Genomic DNA, 19373 nt, shown 5'->3' with positions numbered 1-19373 from the left:
GTTTCAATTAAAAAAATATCATAATTAATTTCATCTTTATATAAATAAAAATTTTTTAATCAGATATATTTCTTAACTTATTAGTTTCAATTACAAAAAAATATTTATTTTTTTACTTTTAATCTTTTATCATCAAAAAATAAGTTAGCTATTATTTATTTATTTATTTATTTATTTATTTATTATTTGTCTAGAAAATCATTTATTATTAAATTAAATTAAGTCAATCAGAATTTATTGCAAAATAGTTTTTTAAATCTTAAGAGTCAAATAATAAAGTATAATTTAATAAAAGAAATCTAACATTTATGCCAGATTGTAGATGAAGTTAAAATGATTAAAAATAAAAAATATCTAACAAAATCAAGTTAAATTAAATATCAATATTAATTTTTAATAATCATTAAATCTCTTCTTGTATTTTTTTTAAGTCCAAATGTTTTAACATCCATTCCAGGCATAGGCTTGTTTCCTAAAATTTCATCTATTTCTTTGTTCACTTCAGGTGTTATTAATTTCACAACTTACACAGATTTAACTATGTCATCAAGTTATTCAGGTCTAGTAGCACTTGTGATTGCAGAAGAAACGTCAGTATTTGCAAGAACCCAAGCCATAGCTAATTATGATTAAGTGCATTTTAATCTCATAGCAATGTTTCCTAGAGCATTAAGGAGCTTTAACAGTTTTTCTTTTTTGTCTTCAGCAAAATACTAATTGTATATTCTTTTCATATAAATGTTATCTTTAAACTCTTATAATCTTGATCCTGTAGGAATAGTACCATCGTTGTATTTACCAGTTAAGATACCGCTGCAGAGAGGACTCCAAACAGTAGTTCCTAATCTGTACTTGTCAAAGAGTCTTCCATATTCAACTTCAAATTTTTCTCTTATAATCATGCTATATTAGGGTTGTTCAGAAACGGGAGGGGTGAGATTTAATCTAGCACAAACTTCTCTGACTTCAAAGATCTCACTAGCTGACCATTCTGAGGTTCCCCAGTAATGAATATGTCCTTATTCAATTAAGTCGTTAAAAGCTTTAGCAGTTTCTTCTAAGGGAGTATCTTCATCAAATCTATGGCAAAAGACTATATCTAAGTAGTCTAATTGAAGTCTCTTTAAACTGGCTTTCACTCCTTCGAAAATATGCTTACGAGATAAACCAATTTAGTTAACTTTTTTAATATCAGCTGAAGTTGGTGGAACTGCCCAGAAGATCTTAGAAGAAATGACTAATTCTTATCTAGGAGCTCCTAGTGCTTTGAAGGCTTCTCCAAATTGAATTTCCCCTTCACCTTAACCATAAGCTTCAGCTGTGTCAAAAAAGTTAATTCCAAGGCTGTAAGCTCTTTTTATGAGTTCGATCATTTTTAACTTTCTATCAGAAGTATCACTATTTAACCAGTTTCCAAATCCAATAGCTGATACTTTGAGACCAGAGTTTCCTAAAAATCTGTATTCCATTTATTTGAGATTCGAGTCTTTATTTATTTATATTTTTTTTGTTTTTAATTTTAATTTGAATTAATCTTATGCAAGTTTATTTGAAGTTTTTAAATCTAAATACAAACTTTAAATAACATTCTAGAAGACTAATTGAACCTGTAAGAAACTAAGTTTATTCAGTCTTACAGCAAAAAAAAGAAATAAAAATTTTTTATTAATAAACAAAAATTGATTAATTATAGCCAAATACCTAATTAAAATCTAGTGTTTGTTTTTGGTATGTATTAATGAGTTTAAAATTAAATAAAAATATTTTTGAAAATGTTAGTAAGCTCTAAACCATTTTTATTTATCATAAATCTTGCTGAATTCCAAAAAAATAATAAATATGTTATCAGTTTGAAAAATTTAATATTTAATCTTATAAGAAAATTGAAAAGTCAAACTTACTCTTCTCTACATGATTTGAATGCAAGTATATAAAATAAGGTTGGAAGAACTAAATAAGCTAATTTTAATTTATATATACAAAAATTCACTTTCTAAATTAAAAAGTCTAATTAATTTTTACATTTACTTTATTTGGTGTAATTATTTGTAACTAATTTATACTTTTAATTATTGAATGATTTACATAGATGTTATCAAATAAATAGATTTACACCTATAAATAAAATTCATCAGTTTAGTTTATTTTGTTTAAATTATTTATATTTCTTATTTTATCTTAAGTAACAATTAATAAATTTAATTAATCTTACTAAAATAAACAAATTTCTAGAAGAAACTCACAAAAATATTTACTTTAAATTTCTGATTAGCAATCAGCCAACAATTAATAATTATTATTCAATTATAAAAATAAAAGACCTAATAATAAAAAACTCTAATATCTTTCTTTGCTAATTAAAAAATGGAATACAGATTCTTAGGAAACACTGGCATTAAAGTCTCTGCTATAGGACTTGGAAACTTCTTAAATGGTGACGCTCCTGACAAAAAAGAAAAAATCATCTAAATTGTTAAAAAAGCTTACAGCTTGGGCATCAATTTCTTTGATACTGCTGAGTCTTACGGATTTGGCGAGGGTGAATTATAGTATGGAGAAGCTTTCAAAGAGCTTGGAATTCCTAGAGAAGAATTAGTTGTTTCTTCTAAAATTTTTTGGGCAGTTACACCATTTACTTCTTAGATATAAAAAGTTAACTAAATTGGATTATCACGCAAACACATAATAGAAGGAGTTAAAGCAAGTTTGAAAAGACTTCAATTAGATTATTTAGACATAGTCTATTGCCATAGATTTGATGAAGACACTCCACTTGAAGAAACAATCAAAGCTTTCAACGACTTAATACAACAAGGTATACAAATATATAACTTTATTTCTTTATTCTTTTATTATTAATCAATCAATCAATTTAATAAATAATATAAAAATTAACTAAGGTCTTATACATTATTGGGGAACTTCTGAGTGGTCTTGTGGCTAAATTTTTGAAGCAAGAGAGATTTGTGCTAAATTAAATTTAATTCCTCCAGTTTGCGAATAGCCATAATATAACATGATGGTAAGGGAAAGATTTGAAGTAGAGTATGGTAGATTGTTTGACAAGTACAGAATGGGTTCTACAGTCTGGGGTCCTCTTTGCGCAGGTATTCTAACAGGTAAATACAATGATGGCAAATTTCCTTTAGGTTCTAGATTGAATGAATATAAAGATAGTATTCTCTTAAAAAGGATTTTTGATACTTATTTTGCTGAAGATAAAAAGGAAAATCTCTTAAAACTACTTAATGCCCTCAGTGAATAGGCTAATAAAATAGGTTGCACATAAACATAATTAGCTATGGCTTGGGTTCTTGCAAATCGTGATGTCTCTACAGCAATCACAAGTGCCTCTAAGCCTGAGTAACTAGATGAAATAGTGAAGTCCTTGGAGGTAGTAAAAAAGATAACCCCTGAAATAAATAAAGAACTTGATCAAATTTTAGGAAATAAACCTTAAGTTGGAATTGACTACAAAACATACATGCCAAACAAGTCTGTTAGAAGAGACTAGATTATAATCAAAAATTAATATTCCAACTGATGAATACGATTAATTTAAATATAATCTTTGATTTGTTTAGCATTAAATAAATTATTGATTGAATAAATACCAAAATTAATTAATTACATTTTTTAAATTTTTCCTTAAGATTTCTGTTAAATTTAATTGTGTTTTTGTTGTCATAATTTGTTAGATTTTAATTTAAAAATATTAATTTCTTCCTTTTAATTTGGAATAAAACTTTTAATATTTACATTTCAAGATCAGATGATTAAAATACAGTCTACTCTTAAATAGGGAAAAATCTAGTTTTAATGAAAATTAAGAAAAATAAAAACAAATTAATGAAATTGTTTTAAAATAAATTTAAATAAAATTAAGAAAAATTAAAACTAAATAAATGAAAGTATTTTAATATAGGTTTAAATAAAATTAAAAATAAACTTAAAGAATTAATTAAAGCATTTTAAAATAAATTTAGAGAACATTTTTTATAAATTTGAAAGAAATAAATAAATAAATATTTTAATTTAAGAGATAAAAAAGGATATTAAATTGTCAGATTTAATTTGTGTCAATAATTAAGTTGACAACTTAATTAAAATGGTGCTTATTAATACAGAATCTGAAAGATAGAAATAAATAATAAATTGATTAGGAGATAAAAACATTGAATATACTTTAATTTTTTATTTTCTTTGTTTGTTTTTACATTTTTGTAGAGATGAAAATAATTAAAATCTCATCTGATTACTTTTTGCTTAACAAATGTATTAATTAGCGTATTTCATTTAATATTAATTCAAAATTAACTTTAATACATATAAAAAATCACTATAGTCAGCATTTATGTTTTCAAATAACGAATTCAGTAATATTTGGAGTCATTTTATTGGAATTATCATTTTTGACTGCTTAATTATTACTGCGTCTAGTTTTATAGTTTTATAGCACAGAATGATGTAGGAGTGGTCTAAAAGAGGATTTAACAATTAGACTCGTCATAAATTGAGGTATAAGCAAAGTAATTTTTTAATAATATTGTTTTATTTAATTTTTTGATTTCTATTAATAGAATTAATGGCAAGTGATCATAAGAGAAGCTGTTTAATTTGCTTTTAAACTCATTTTTTTTGAAGAATTCATAAAATTTTATAGATTTAATACTACCTATCAAACTTTTTATTTTAAATTTTATTTGATTAAATTTTGTATCTTTTTAAATGTGTGAATCTAAATTATGTGGTATTAATTAAATTATAAAATAGTTTATTATTGCAAATTTGATTTTTTTTTAAGCAAAAACTAATCTAAAATAAGTTATTTTTTTTAAATAAAAATTAATAAAAAATATTTATTCTATTTTTATCTAACTAAATTAATTAAATATTTAAAGTTTAATTTTTTTAAAATGTAAAATTTCAACAATTTTATTTTATTATTGAACTGACTGAATATTTTTGTACTCATATTTTTTTATTTAAAAATCTTAAATTAAAAAACAAATATTAAAGACAAATAATTAAATCTATCTAGATCTTTTGTGCAAAATTTGATTTTATGTCAAAATAAAGAAAACCTTTAAATTTAGAATAAACATCTTAATTTTATATCCCAAAATATTATTTAGAAATTTAAAAGACAGACATCTTATAAATTATAAATATTTTAAACGACAAAATCTGAATAAAAAATTTTTTAATTTTCATTCTAAAATGAATGAAAATTTTTTTCTTATAAAGATAATGAAATATTTTAAATAGTTTTTTTTTGAGTTTTATTGAATTCTAAATAGTTTTCTATCAAATGGTTCTTAAAAGCATAATTCTAAAGTATTTATATCCCCAACCCATAAATTTGCTTAAATTCAATACTTTAGAAAATAATAAATTATTTGATAAAATAGGTCATCATAATATTTAAAGAATGTTATCATATCAAAAACTCTTTAAAAGTTAATAAATTTTTAGAATAACTATTTTTTTCATGTTTTGAAAAAAATGAACTATCCATGGTTACTGAATTTATTTTCATTAACTAAAGTAATCAAAACTTCTAGAATAGCTAAACAATATTTTTAATTTAATAAAGAAAAAATTTAGAAAAATCCATAATCAGATTTTATTATATTTGATATTGTAATTAAAAACTCTTAACTAAGTAAACAAATTTTGTTGCATAAGTTAGTTACTCGCTTTTAAAAGCCTGCCTTATTTTTTAATTCAGCTAAACAAAAAAATAAATAAAACCTTCATTAAAATCATAAGTGAAAAATATTATTTGATAAATAAATTATTCACTTATTAGAAGATATATTAAAGGATAAAAAATATTTTAATTTATTTTTGTATTTTATTTTAATCTCTTTAAGTTAGAAAATTTAAAATTAACATATATTCATTAATTAGTTAACTAATAATTATAATATAAATTTTATATATATTTTAAATATGTTACAGATACACAAAAGTAAAAAAAATATTAACTCTATAATCATAAATATTATAATGAAAACCACCAAAAATTTGAAAAAATATTGAATATATTTGAACGCTTATTATTCTATATATTTATATAATATTTTAATTTATTAATTTTATTGAGCGTACCCTTTACACACTTTTTCATAAATAATTTAATTTATTTTTTACCTTTTAAATTAAGCATAATCCAGGTATTAAAATATAATGTTATCTATTTCATCATATTTTAATACCTGGATTAGCAATATCTTAATCAGATAAGATCAGAAAATAAAATAAATAAATATCTTTTAATTATTATCAAATATCGTTAAAAAAAAAAATAGAACAGAAATCATTAAATTTATAAATTGTATTCAATATTAATTTTTAATAATCATTAATTCTCTTCTTGTGTTCTTTTTAAGTCCAAATGCTTTAACATCCAATCCAGGCATAGGCTTGTTTCCTAATATTTGGTCTATTTCTTTGTTCACTTCAGGTGTTATTTTTTTGATAACTTCCAATGATTTAACTATATCATCAAGCTATTCAGGTCTAGTAGCACTTGTGATTGCAGAAGAAACATCATGATTTGCAAGAACCCAAGCCATAGCTAATTATGATTAAGTGCATCCCAACTTCTTTGCTACATTTGCAAGGCCATTAAGGAGCTTTAATAACTTTTCTCTCTTATCTTCAGCAAAGAACTAATCATAAATTCTCTTCAAAAAGACATCATCTTTGAATTCTTATAATCTTGATCCAGCAGGAAGGGTTCCATCGTTATACTTTCCAGTCAAGATACCACTGCAGAGAGGACTCCAAACTGTAGCTCCTAATCTATAATTATCAAAGAGTCTTCCATATTCAACTTCAAATTTATCTCGAACCATCATACTATATTAAGGTTGTTCAGAAATAGGAGGAGTGAGATTTAATCTAGCACAAACTTCTCTGACTTCAAAGATCTCACTAGCTGTCCATTCTGAGGTTCCCCAGTAATGTATAAGTCCTTATTCGATTAAGTCGTTAAAGGCTTTAGCAGTTTCTTCTAAGGGAGTATCTTCATCAAATCTATGGCAAAAGACAATATCTAAGTAGTCTAATTGAAGTCTCTTTAAGCCAGCTTTCACTCCTTCGAAAATATGTTTACGAGATAAACCCATTTAGTTAACTTTTTAAATATCGGATGATGTAGGTGGAACTGCCCAGAAGATCTTAGAAGAGATGACTAATTCTTGTCTAGGAGCTCCAAGAGCTTTGAAGGCTTCTCCAAATTAGATTTCACCTTCTCCAAAGCCATAAACTTCAGCTGTATCAAAGAAATTGATTCCAAGACTGTAGGCTCTCTTAACGAGTTCAATCATTTTTTGTTATCTATCAGTAGTATTACTATTCAACCAGTTTCCGAAACCGATAGCAGAGACTTTAAGACCAGTGTTTCCCAAAAATCTATATTCCATTTATTTATTGATTTATGCTTATGTTTAGGTAAATGTTAGAGTAATTTTTTTTAATTTTTATAACTTAATTATTAATATCTATCTTTAATTGGTAAATAAATTCACTAATTTAAATAATGATTGATAAATTTCTAGAAGAATTGTTTAGAATGTAATATGTTTTAAGTTTTTATTTTCTTGTTTATAATATTATTTAGTTTATGATCAATAATTAATTTGATGCCAAAAGGTTTTTATTAGTTTGAAAAATTAATTTACAAATTAATTAGTTAGTTTAAAGGATTTCTGGAATAAAAAATCTTTCTTTAATAATTCTTTTTCGTTTGATTACATTTTTTTAAAAATTTGAATATGAGATTAAAATAATAAATTTGGCGAAGTAATAAATTAAAGTAATTAATTTGATGTCATAGTGATAAATTTTCTATTTCATAAACTAAAATTTCTTAAAAAGTTTTTATTATTATTTTTCTCAATATTTTTTGTTTTATCATTTAAAATACTATCTATCTATCATTCATACAAACTTTTTATTTTAAATTTTATTTGGATAAATTAAATATCTTTTTTATAAATATATATGAATATATATTATTGACATTAATGAAATTATATAATAATTTATCCATGTAAATTTGATTTTATTTTTTAAACAAAAACTAATCAAAAAAAATATGTTACTTTTTATACAAACTAATCAAATATGTTATTTTTTTTAAAAAGAAACTAATCAAAAAATAGTTTATTTTTTATAGTTTAATAAATAATAAAATAAGAAAGTAGAAAAAATATTTTTTAAAATAAAACAATTTCTTAACTAATTCAGATATTTTCGTCACTCATATTTATTTATTTTATTTTAAATCGCAAATAAAAAATACATCAGAGAGGTAAAAAATTCAATTTATTTTGCTAACATATTAACAAAATTTCAAAAATTTAAATTAATACTCAATTAATTATTTTTTTTTAATTATTGTTAGCCAATAAATTTATTATTTACTAATAAATATGATTTGTTCTTGTTATTAAAGTGTTATGATTTAATTTTTGAAAATATTTATTTTAAAAAATGAAGCTTTAAAAAACCTTAACATTAAATAAAAAAGACAATTTAAAAATTTCACAACAATTTTGTGATTTATAAGGTATCAGAATTTCAACAATCATAAATAATATTTTTAATCAGATATAATTCTGAACTTATTAGTTTCGATGGCAATATAAAATTCAAAATAAAATACTTATGTTTTATCAAAAATAAATAGAATAGAAAAGTTTAAAATTATTTTTAACTATTTTTATTTAGATAAACTTAGCTTTTATTTATTTATCTATAAAATAATTTATTATTAATTTCAATCAATCAAAATAGAATTTTATTGTAAAATAGTTTTTAAATCTTAACAATCAAATAATAAAGCACATTTAAAAAAATATATAGCATAAATGACTAATGAATATGAAGTTAAAATGATTTAAAATATAAATTAAACATTTCTAACAAAATTAAGTAAAATCAAATGTCAATATTAATTTTTAATAACATTAAATCTCTTCTTGTATTTTTTAAGTCCATATGTTTTATCATCTATTCCACACATAGACTTGTTACCTAAAATTGCATTTATTTCTTTGTTCACTTCAGGTGTTATTAATTTCACAACTTACACAGATTTAACTATGTCATCAAGTTATTCAGGTCTAGTAGCACTTGTGATTGCAGAAGAAACATCTGTATTTGCAAGAACCCAAGCCATAGCTAATTATGATTAAGTATATTTTAATATCATAGCAATGTTTCCTAGAGCATTAAGGAGCTTTAACAGTTTTTCTTTTTTGTCTTCAGCAAAATACTAACTATATATTCTTTTCATATAAAAGTTATCTTTAAACTCTTATAATCTTGATCCTGTAGGAATAGTGCCATCGTTATATTTGCCAGTTAAGATGCCGCTGCAGAGAGGAATCCAAATAGTAGTTCCTAATTTGTACTTGTCAAAGAGTCTTCCATATTCAACTTCAAATTTTTCTCTATAATAATATATTAAGGCTGTTCAGAAACAGGAGGGATAAGATTTAATCTAGCACAAATTTCTCTTTCTTACTTCTAAGATCTCACTAGCTGACCATTCTGAGGTTCCCCAGTAGTGAATAAGTCATTATTCGATTAAGTCGTTTAAAGCTTTAGTAGTTTCCTTTAAGGGAGTATCTTCATCAAATCTATGACAAAAGACTATATCTAAGTAGTCTAATTGAAATCTCTTTAAACCAGCTGACTTTCACTCCTTCAAGAATATGCTTGCGAGATAAACCAATTTAGTTAAATTTTTTAATATCAACCGAAGTTGGTGGAGCTACCCAGAAGATCTTAGAAGAAATGACTATTTCTTATCTTGGGGCTCCTAGAGCTTTGAAGGCTTCTCCAAATTAGATTTAGCCTTCACCTTAACTACAAGCTTCAGCTGTGTCAAAGAAGTTAATTCCAAGAGTGTAAGCTCTTTTTATGATTTCAATCATTTTTTACTTTCTATCAGAAGAATCACTATTTAACCAGTTTCCAAATTCAATAGCTGATACTTTGAGACCAGAATTTCCTAAAAATCTGTATTCCATTTATTAAAGATTTGTTAATTTATTTTTAATTTGATTTAATCTTACCCAAGTTTATTTGAAATTATTTAATCAAAGTAAAAACTAAAAATAATATTCTAGAAGACTAATTGAAGCTGTAAGAGACTAAGTTTATTCCAGTTTTAAAGCTCAAATAAGAAATTAAAAGTTGTTTACTAATAAACAAAAATGGATTATTTAAGATTAAAATATGTTAATTTAAATGAAATTTATTTACAGTTTAATAATGCAAAAGAGTAATAAAAAATTACTATTTTCATACATTAATTTCTATTTGAAATTAGACTAAAAAAACTAAATATAATTATTTATTAATCTAAGTTTGTTAAAATTAATAAAATATTTTAAAAATATTATGATAAAAGATTGATTATAAGAAAATTCAAAATTCAAATTTATTCTTCTATACTTGATTTGAATTTTAGTATATAAAATAAGGTTGGAAATAATTAATAAGCTAATTTTGATTTATTTACAAATATTTACTTTCGAAATTAATAAGTCTAATTTTTGCATTTACTTAGTATAATTATTTCTATACTTTGAATTATTTAACATAGATATTATCAAATAAATAATTTACACATATAAATAAAATTCATCAGTTTAGTTTTATTTTGTTTAAATTAATTATATTTCTTATTTTATCTTAAGTAACAATAAATAAATTTAATTAATCTTACTAAAATAAACAAATTTCTAGAAGAAAACTCTCAAAAATATTTACTTTAAATTTCTGATTATCAATCAACCAACAATTAATAATTATTATTCAATTACACAAACAAAAGATCTAATAATAAAAAACTCTAATATCTTTCTTTGCTAATTAAAAAATGGAATACAGATTCTTAGGTAACACTGGCATTAAAGTCTCTGCTATAGGACTTGGAAACTACTTAAACGGTGAAACTCCTGATAAAAGAGAAAAAATCATCTAAATTGTTAAAAAAGCTTACAGCTTGGGCATCAATTTTTTTGATACTGCTGAGTCTTACGGATATGGTGAGGGTGAATTATAGTATGGAGAAGCTTTCAAAGAGCTTGGAATTCCTAGAGAAGAATTAGTTGTTTCTTCTAAAATTTTTTGGGCAGTTACACCATTTACTTCTTAGATATAAAAAGTTAACTAAATTGGATTATCACGCAAACATATAATAGAAGGAGTTAAAGTTAGTTTGAAAAGACTTCAATTAGATTATTTAGACATAGTCTATTGCCATAGATTTGATGAAGACACTCCACTTGAAGAAACAATCAAAGCTTTCAACGACTTAATACAACAAGGTATACAAATTAATAACTTTATTTCTTTATTCTTTTATTATTAATATAATAATTAATTAAGGTCTTATACATTATTGGGGAACTTCTGAGTGGTCTTGTGGCTAAATTTTTGAAGCAAGAGAGATTTGTGCTAAATTAAATTTAACTCCTCCAGTTTGTGAATAGCCATAATATAACATGATGGTAAGGGAAAGATTCGAAGTAGAATATGGTAGGTTGTTTGACAAGTACAGAATGGGTTCTACAGTCTGGAGTCCTCTTTGTGCAGGTATTCTAACAGGAAAATACAATGATGGCAAATTTCCTTTAGGTTCTAGATTGAATGAATATAAAGATAGTATTCTTTTAAAAAGGATTTTTGATACTTATTTTGCTGAAGATAAAAAGGAAAATCTCTTAAAACTACTTAACGCCCTTGGTGAAGTGGCTAATAAAATAGGCTGCACATAAACATAATTAGCTATGGCTTGGGTTCTTGCAAATCGTGATGTCTCTACAGCAATCACAAGTGCTACTAAACCTGAGTAACTAGACGAAATAGTGAAGTCCTTGGAGGTAGTAAAAAAGTTAACCCCTGAAATAAATAAAGAAATTGATCAAATTTTACGAAATAAACCTTAAGTTGGAATTGACTACAAAACATACATGCCAAACAAGTCTGTTAGAAGAGACTAGAATATAGTCAAAAATTAATATTTTGATTAATGAATTAGATTATTTTAAATATAATCTTAGAATTGTTTAACATTAAATAATTAAAGAATGATATAATAAATATCAAAATTACATTTTTTATGTGAAAATTTTATTTAAAATAAAATATTTTAATACTAATAAATTAATTCTTATTTTTAGTTTAAGATTTCTGTTAAATTTAATTGTATTGTATTGTTGGTAAATAATTTGTTAGATTTTATTTAAAAATTTTCCTGTCTTCTTTTTAATTTGGATTAAAACTTTTCTTAGAATTTTAGTAAAAAATCATGGTTTGTTTAAAAGAAAATAAAAAAAAATAAAAATAAATTAATAAATTATTTTTTGAATAATGAAATAAAATTAAGAAAAATAAATTAATTAAATTATTTTCAAATTAATTTAAATAAGATTAAGGGAAAAAAAATTAAAGAATTAATTTAAGATAAATTTTAGAAAAATAATTTTTTTCTAAATTTGAAAGAAATAATTACAAATATATTTTAATCTAAGTAATAAAAAAAGATATTAAATTGTTAGATTAAATTTCTGTCAATAATTAAATTGAAAATTTGATCAAAATGGTGCGTATTAATACAGAAATTGAAAGATATAAATAATATTATCTAATAAATTGATTGGGAGATAAAAACATTGAATATGCTTTAATTTTAAATGTTCTTTGTTAGTTTTTACATTTGTGTAGAGAGGAAAATAATTAAAATTTCATCAGATTACTTTTTGCTTTACAAATGTATTAGTGTATTTCATTTAATATTAATTGAAAGAGCATGCTTATCCTTATCCTATATGTTAAGTTCAAAGTGGATAGTTTTTAAAATTAACTTTACAAGCAAATGTAGTCAAATTATAAAAAATTAATAATGTTTTTGATGTTGATTTCCTTTTAAAAATCTATAAACATTAATTTCTTTTCAGTTCAAACGATTTATTTGTAAATTCATCAAAACTAATAATATAAAAAAGCAAATAAATAAATAAAACCAAATCAAATCAAATCAAACAAAACAAAAGCAAATAAGTTTAGTAAGTAGATATCTAAATATCCTATAAATGAAGGAGATTAAACAAGTTGAATATAATCAAGAGCTTCCAAAATTTGAAAAGCTAAGCGAAGAAACATAAAGCGATGACAAGGCTGTTCATCTTTGCATGCACTAAATGTGTACTGATGTGCCATATAATGCGAATAAGAAGAATAAAAGTGTTGCATATTTAGGTAGTTTTGATGAGGCACCCGATTATATGAAGGATAACGCCTACATACTTACAGGCTACAGAATTAACTTTAATACATATAAAAAATCACTTTAGTCAGCATTTATGTTTTCTAATAACGAATTCAGTAATATTTGGAGTCATTTTATTGGAATTATCATTTCTGTCTGCTTAATTATTACTGTGTCTAGCTTTATAGCACAGAATGATGTAGGAGTGATTTAAAAGACGATTTAACAATTAGACAATATTTACAACAGCTACGAGTCATAAATTGAGGTGTAAGCTAAGTAATTATTTAAGAATATTGATTGTATTTAATATTTTTGATTTGTATTAATAGAATTAATGGCAAGTCTTCATAAGAGAAACTGTTTAATTCGCTTTTAAACTCATTTGAAGAAAAAGATAAGTAAACTGATTCATTTAAACAGTTTTTAAATTTTTTGGTTTTTGATGAATTACAAACAAAAAGTTATTTTAACTTGTTTTATTTTAATTGTATAGCTACTTAAAATAGATTCAAGTCTTTGAGCACATTCTCTAAGAAGTGTCAAATTTATCAAAGAAAACTCCTATTTCATAACAATAAAAATAAAGGATAGACTAGGTCTATTTCTCTTTGAAAACTAAAATTACCAAACAAGTATTGAATTAATTAATTAATTAATCTACTTATTATTTGTTCTTCTAGATCAAATATTTACTTTTATAATATTATTCTTCTTTATTAAATAAATGTAGTTACAAACAGATAATCTTGATTGGGTCGATGTTTACAAGGTAAAACAAACAAATAATTTAAAGATATTAAGCTTTTTGTGAAGTTTAAAAGATGCTTTTACTTAATAAAAATTAAATTTTTTTAAAATCTCTTTTGTGATTTTGTTTTAAAATGAAGATTTTAGTTAATATTTTTACCTAAAATAAATATTTTTGCACCATATTTTTGGTATTTATAAGAAATTTTAACAAAAAAAAAGAAGTCTATAAGTAATTAAAGATTGAGAGAATAAATCAATAGTTAAATACTATTAATTGCTTTTAGTTCTAATCTATTAAAGAATAATTTAAAATCCAAATAGAAAAAATGAATGCATCAATTAAGACGTCATACTGATTTCAAACAATAACTTTATTTAATTTATCAAAAGATATTTGGGATCAATAGATCAGAAGTAAAAGAACGCAGAGTTTCAGATCCAAGACAGATATCTAAATGGCCAGTTTTCTTTTACCTTTTGAGTTCTATCGGCTGCTTCTCTGGTAGTGTGCTATATCATACTTTCAATTCTATGAATAAAAAATTGCATTACTTCTTACTTAGATTAGACTACGCAGGTATTTGCTTTGTACTTTTAGGTGGCAGTGTTCCTGTTATTTATTATGGCTTCTACTGTGATTCTGCATTGCTTTATTTCTATTTATTATTAGTTATTTTCTTCTGTACTTCTGTTTTTATCATTTCTCTATTCGATTTCGTTCATTCACAAAAATATAGAAAGCTTAAAGGAATGCTTTATGGTTCATTAGGCTTAGCAGTTTCAATCCCCCTTTTCCATCTTTTTTATAGATAGTAAATTTAATTTATTTATATTAAAATGATCACAATATTTCAATTTTACTTTAATTATAAAAAGCTAATTTTTCAATGATGAAGATAATGATTATCTTTCTTTGGCTCCTGCCATTCCTTATTACATATTATCTGGTTCCTCTTTATTAGGAGGACTTTGCATTTATTTAGCAAGATGTCCTGAGCGTTTCTCTCCAGGAAAATTTGATAGAATTGTAACCTTTATTTAAATTATTTTCTTAAACTAAAATATTTAAAAAATAACAATTTTAAATTCAAAAAAAAAACTATTTACTTTTGATTTTTAACAACTAGATACATACCATAAAATATTTAATTTAAAAACTAAATTAAGCATTTAAAATATAATTTATTTTTATTATTTTGATTAAATTTGGATTTAGATATTATTTTCAAATAAGTTTAATTAACTTAAAGACTAAAGTATATTAAATAAATTAAAATAAAATAGGGAAATTCACATAATCTCTGGCACATGTGCGTTGTTTCAGGGATCATTTTCGGGTATATGTTTGGATTAGAAAACTATTATTCTAGAAAATAAACTTTCTGTTATTTAAAATGAATATAAATTTATACAAAATAAATAAAAATCTAGCAATAAATAATCCAACTAATAATGAATAAATAAATAAATACATGCATACTACTATATTTAGATGTTACTTTGTTTGTTTGTAATTTTTTTTAATTTAATTTAATTTAATTTATAATTCTATTTTATAAATAAATAAATAAAATTTTAGTAGAATTCAATTTAGAAATTAAAAAACCTATTTTATTAATTAATTATTTATTTATTTGTTGATGGTTTAAAATTTATAATTTGTTACTTATTATCTGATGAAATTTATATCAGATAAAGGCTTGTTATTTGACTAAATTATAATTGAATTACAAAATGAATTTTAATAACAATAGAGATTTTTTCCTGATATATGCATTGACATTGATTTAATAGAGTATCATCATTTTTTGATAATGACTAAGATAATTAATTGATTAATATAAATTGTGAGATAGCATCATAAATAAGAAGATAATAATTGAAGGAAATCCTACAAAAATAACAATTTAATAAATATATATATTTCAAAAATCTTACTGAAATACAAAATTTTGCAGATAAATTAAATGATAAACGCTGATATTCAAACAGTTGAATACTCTTTCATCAAAATTCCTTATGAGAGTGCTGTGAGATGTACATGAATTTGACTTTTATATTTTGAAATCATTCTTTTTAACTAAAATTTTTTCTTGAAGAGAATTCTAATTTAATTCAAAACTATTATTGAAAAGCATTTAAATAATAGAGAAAATCCATAGAGAAAGAAATAAGTTCCATACTTAACTCAATTATTTAACTCAAAAAGTAAGAAAATTTCGATAAGGGCTAGGTCGAAATATAAATAGAATCTTTGATTTTAAGGCTAAAAGAGTTAAAGAAACAATTGAGTAATGATCAAAAGGAGAACAATAAAATTTATGACAGCTGCACTAAAAGAATTGAACACCTTAAGTCAATAACTCCAAATGTAAAAGAAAGTTAACTGGATTATCACAATTTAAGGACTAAGAGATTGATAGTCGAAGAACTTACAAGAAACGGGAATGTCCAAGTGGCCAAAAAACTTTGCAGTTCTTACCAAATTGAGGTATCAAATAGAATTTAGTTTTCAATCTTTCAGGAATATCGAGCAAGCAAGAAATTTGTTAAATTGATGATATTGTTATTTAATTAATTAATCAATTAAATAACAAGGATAGAAAATATATAAAAATCACATTTTATATTATTTTGGGAAGAGAGAATCAATATTTTTTAAAAATTAGAATGAAGAAAGCAATTAATTTTCACTGTTTGTTTTATAAATAAATTATTTAAACCAGCAAAAATCAAAGAAGAAATAAAAAAATTATAATTCAAATAAGAAATGTTGTTGCACATTTTATTTTAATTTATCGATTCATTATTTGCTAAATAAAAACAAACTCAAAAAATAAAAAATTTAAAATGAATGAAAGAATGATTAATTCAATCAACATTTGTTAAAAATAAATTTATTAAAATCATTTATTGAACATTTCTTAAATATAAATTTTAACAATTAATTATTAGGATTATTGCTAAATGGAGATAAATTTGATAGATCTATAAAACTAGATCATAAAAGATTTAACTGGTTAGCAAACTCAGTCTGCTATGGAGTGGTGTAAAGAGAATTCATCTAAATTGTAAAAGCTGAAAAATGATTTTGAGTTTAAGTTGATTTAACAGAGATTTATATAGCTTTTAAAGTAAAAAAAGAATATAGAAGCAATATAATATTTGAGAAAGTACTCAGAAAAGTACGCAAAAACACAATAAGGAGAAATCAATAAAATATGTATGTGCATAACTTATGAGAAAAAATAAGATATGGACGAAAAATACAAAAAGTACTTTGATGATAAAAGGTGGGATGATTTGGTTTTATAATTCAAAAATCTGTGCTTTGATATATATGGTATTCCATCCAATTCATAGTTTTCAACAACTCTTAGAGCAGGTATCTCATGTCTAAAGACTCTTAATTGCACTAATAAAAAATATTAATATCCCTATAAATGTCCAGTATGCAGTCCATATATTAACGAGGTACATTTTATTTGTCGAAGTAGTATTTTAAGTGAAATTATTTATTTTAAATAATAAATAGATGGTAGGAAATATTCCATTCACTCACAAAGTAACTTCTTCCTTAATTTGCAGAATAACTGGAGATGTGATGGATGAACATAACCCTCCTTACATAACGAAAGACAACGAAGTTTTTAGTGAAAGAGTATAATTTGAATTTCTCAATTTAATTAATTGTTAAAAATAATCTAAATTTTATAAAGGGAATAGAAAAAATGAAATAAGATAAGCAGAAAATTTGCCCAATTACAAAAAAAGAAATAAACTGGGATGATTGTAAGAAAATATTTTTATCTTGATATCAACTAAAAGCTAGCATTTCAATAAAGTATATCAAATATTAATTCAAAAATTTAATATAAATTAATCGAGAAAATAAAATTTCACAAAACTATATTCTATTTCAAAAGTACAAAGTAGCCAATAAATAATAAAAGAAAAGATTCATCCATTCATTCATCCATCCATAATAATAATAATATATTTTCTGTAAAAGTTAAAATATTCAATTTCAAAATAACTTACTTACAAGCGCTCAAAATAAATAAATACTTAATCCTATTTACCTAAATACATTTATATCTCCGACTTTACTTTATAGTATAAATTAAGTTTTTTAATATATTAAATATATTTTAATTAATAATTGTATTTACCCATATAAAATTGTTGCACAAATTTATATAAAATTTATTTTCGTTCAATTATTTTCAAATCAAAATTTTAAATTAAACTTTTTAGAACTCGCATTCATTTATTTAGTTTTAAAGCTATTTATTTAATATCACATTTTAAGCACAGAATAGTAAGACCATTAATATAAACTAATCAACTCAACTTACTTTTTTAAAAATTATATATTATTTAATTTCCTTGCTTTTATTTAACTAATTTATAAGAACTCAAAAGGCTTATTCTTATTTACCAACCAACCTACCTACATAAATAACTCCAACTTTACTTAAAAAATAAATAAGTTTTTTAATTTTTTTAAATAAATAATTGTATTTATCCATTTAAAATTGTTGCAAAAAATTATACTTTATAAAATTTATTTTCATTGAATAATTTTCATACTATTTATTAAATTAAACTTTTTAGAACTCATATTTATTTAGTTTTAAATCTATTTAATAACATATTTATAGCATATAATAATAAGACCATTAATTAATCAACTCAACTTGCTTTTTTAAATTATATTATTTCCTTCTTTTATTTAACTTATTTATAAGAGCTCAAAATACTTATTTCTGTTTATCTACCTACACATTGACTTTACTTAAATGTATAAATTAAGTTTTTTATATATTTAAATAAATGATTGTATTTATCTATGTAAAATTTATGAATAAAATTATATTTAATAAAATTTATTTTCATTGAATAATTTTCATATCAAGCTAATATTAAATTAAACTTTTTAGGACTCATATTTATTTAGTTTTAAATCTATTTAATAACACATTTTAAACACAGAATAATAAAGCATTAATATAAATTAAAATAACTCAGCTTGTTTTGTTTTTTTTAAATTTTTCAATTTCCTTGCTTTTATTTTAATAGTAAATATTATTTTTATGAAAAAATCTAAAATAAAGATGAAAAATTTAAGTAAACTGTTAAAAGAAATAAAAAGAATTGAATTTGGAAATACAGAGAGATATAAATAAATATATTTACATTAAAAAGTGTTAAAATAATTGATAGAATTAACTTCATAATAATCAGCTAACAATAATACTTCTTCTAGAATTAAAAGTATCAAAACAAACTTGCTTTTAAAAACCAATCGATCCAAATTTTT

The 19373-nt window shown here is 22.6% G+C and overlaps 9 protein-coding genes across 9 annotated transcripts; 5 read left to right on the top strand and 4 right to left on the bottom strand. All coding sequences in view use genetic code 6, as the record gives it.

The window, feature by feature from the left end:
• Positions 1-380: 380 nt before the first annotated feature.
• Positions 381-1469, bottom strand: TTHERM_00962050 (aldo/keto reductase family oxidoreductase; the record flags this gene model as incomplete). The annotated part of the gene is made up of 1 exon (XM_001020244.1): positions 381-1469. The coding sequence occupies one exon, from the start codon at positions 1467-1469 to the stop codon at positions 381-383; it is 1089 nt and encodes a 362-aa protein (XP_001020244.1).
• Positions 1470-2364: 895 nt separating this feature from the next.
• Positions 2365-3544, top strand: TTHERM_00962040 (aldo/keto reductase family oxidoreductase; the record flags this gene model as incomplete). The annotated part of the gene is made up of 2 exons (XM_001020243.1): positions 2365-2815; positions 2901-3544. The coding sequence occupies 2 exons, from the start codon at positions 2365-2367 to the stop codon at positions 3542-3544; spliced, it is 1095 nt and encodes a 364-aa protein (XP_001020243.1).
• A 2800-nt stretch (positions 3545-6344) lies between these two features.
• Positions 6345-7433, bottom strand: TTHERM_00962020 (aldo/keto reductase family oxidoreductase; the record flags this gene model as incomplete). The annotated part of the gene is made up of 1 exon (XM_001020241.3): positions 6345-7433. The coding sequence occupies one exon, from the start codon at positions 7431-7433 to the stop codon at positions 6345-6347; it is 1089 nt and encodes a 362-aa protein (XP_001020241.1).
• A 1526-nt stretch (positions 7434-8959) lies between these two features.
• TTHERM_00962010 (aldo/keto reductase family oxidoreductase) lies at positions 8960-9310 on the bottom strand (the record flags this gene model as incomplete). The annotated part of the gene is made up of 1 exon (XM_001020240.2): positions 8960-9310. The coding sequence occupies one exon, from the start codon at positions 9308-9310 to the stop codon at positions 8960-8962; it is 351 nt and encodes a 116-aa protein (XP_001020240.2).
• A 73-nt stretch (positions 9311-9383) lies between these two features.
• TTHERM_000962009 (hypothetical protein) lies at positions 9384-9587 on the top strand (the record flags this gene model as incomplete). The annotated part of the gene is made up of 1 exon (XM_012798623.1): positions 9384-9587. The coding sequence occupies one exon, from the start codon at positions 9384-9386 to the stop codon at positions 9585-9587; it is 204 nt and encodes a 67-aa protein (XP_012654077.1).
• Positions 9588-9650: 63 nt separating this feature from the next.
• Positions 9651-10049, bottom strand: TTHERM_000962008 (aldo/keto reductase family oxidoreductase; the record flags this gene model as incomplete). The annotated part of the gene is made up of 1 exon (XM_012798622.1): positions 9651-10049. The coding sequence occupies one exon, from the start codon at positions 10047-10049 to the stop codon at positions 9651-9653; it is 399 nt and encodes a 132-aa protein (XP_012654076.1).
• An 854-nt stretch (positions 10050-10903) lies between these two features.
• TTHERM_00962000 (aldo/keto reductase family oxidoreductase) lies at positions 10904-12062 on the top strand (the record flags this gene model as incomplete). The annotated part of the gene is made up of 2 exons (XM_001020239.1): positions 10904-11354; positions 11416-12062. 2 exons carry the CDS (start codon positions 10904-10906, stop codon positions 12060-12062), a joined length of 1098 nt encoding a protein of 365 aa, XP_001020239.1.
• Positions 12063-13121: 1059 nt separating this feature from the next.
• TTHERM_00961990 (hemolysin-III-like protein) lies at positions 13122-15448 on the top strand (the record flags this gene model as incomplete). Its single annotated transcript, XM_001020238.1, has 7 exons — positions 13122-13576; positions 13630-13698; positions 13794-13932; positions 14031-14069; positions 14441-14862; positions 14927-15077; positions 15335-15448. 7 exons carry the CDS (start codon positions 13122-13124, stop codon positions 15446-15448), a joined length of 1389 nt encoding a protein of 462 aa, XP_001020238.1.
• Positions 15449-16017: 569 nt separating this feature from the next.
• TTHERM_00961980 (macrophage erythroblast attacher) lies at positions 16018-17865 on the top strand (the record flags this gene model as incomplete). Its single annotated transcript, XM_001020237.3, has 5 exons — positions 16018-16087; positions 16186-16541; positions 17006-17524; positions 17586-17711; positions 17770-17865. The coding sequence occupies 5 exons, from the start codon at positions 16018-16020 to the stop codon at positions 17863-17865; spliced, it is 1167 nt and encodes a 388-aa protein (XP_001020237.2).
• Between the last annotated feature and the right edge of the window lie 1508 nt (positions 17866-19373).

This window comes from Tetrahymena thermophila (genome assembly GCF_000189635.1).
Source record: "Tetrahymena thermophila SB210 genomic scaffold scf_8254575, whole genome shotgun sequence".
In the NCBI taxonomy this organism is placed as follows: Eukaryota; Ciliophora; class Oligohymenophorea; order Hymenostomatida; family Tetrahymenidae; genus Tetrahymena; species Tetrahymena thermophila.
This window is presented reverse-complemented; position numbering and strand designations above follow the sequence as displayed.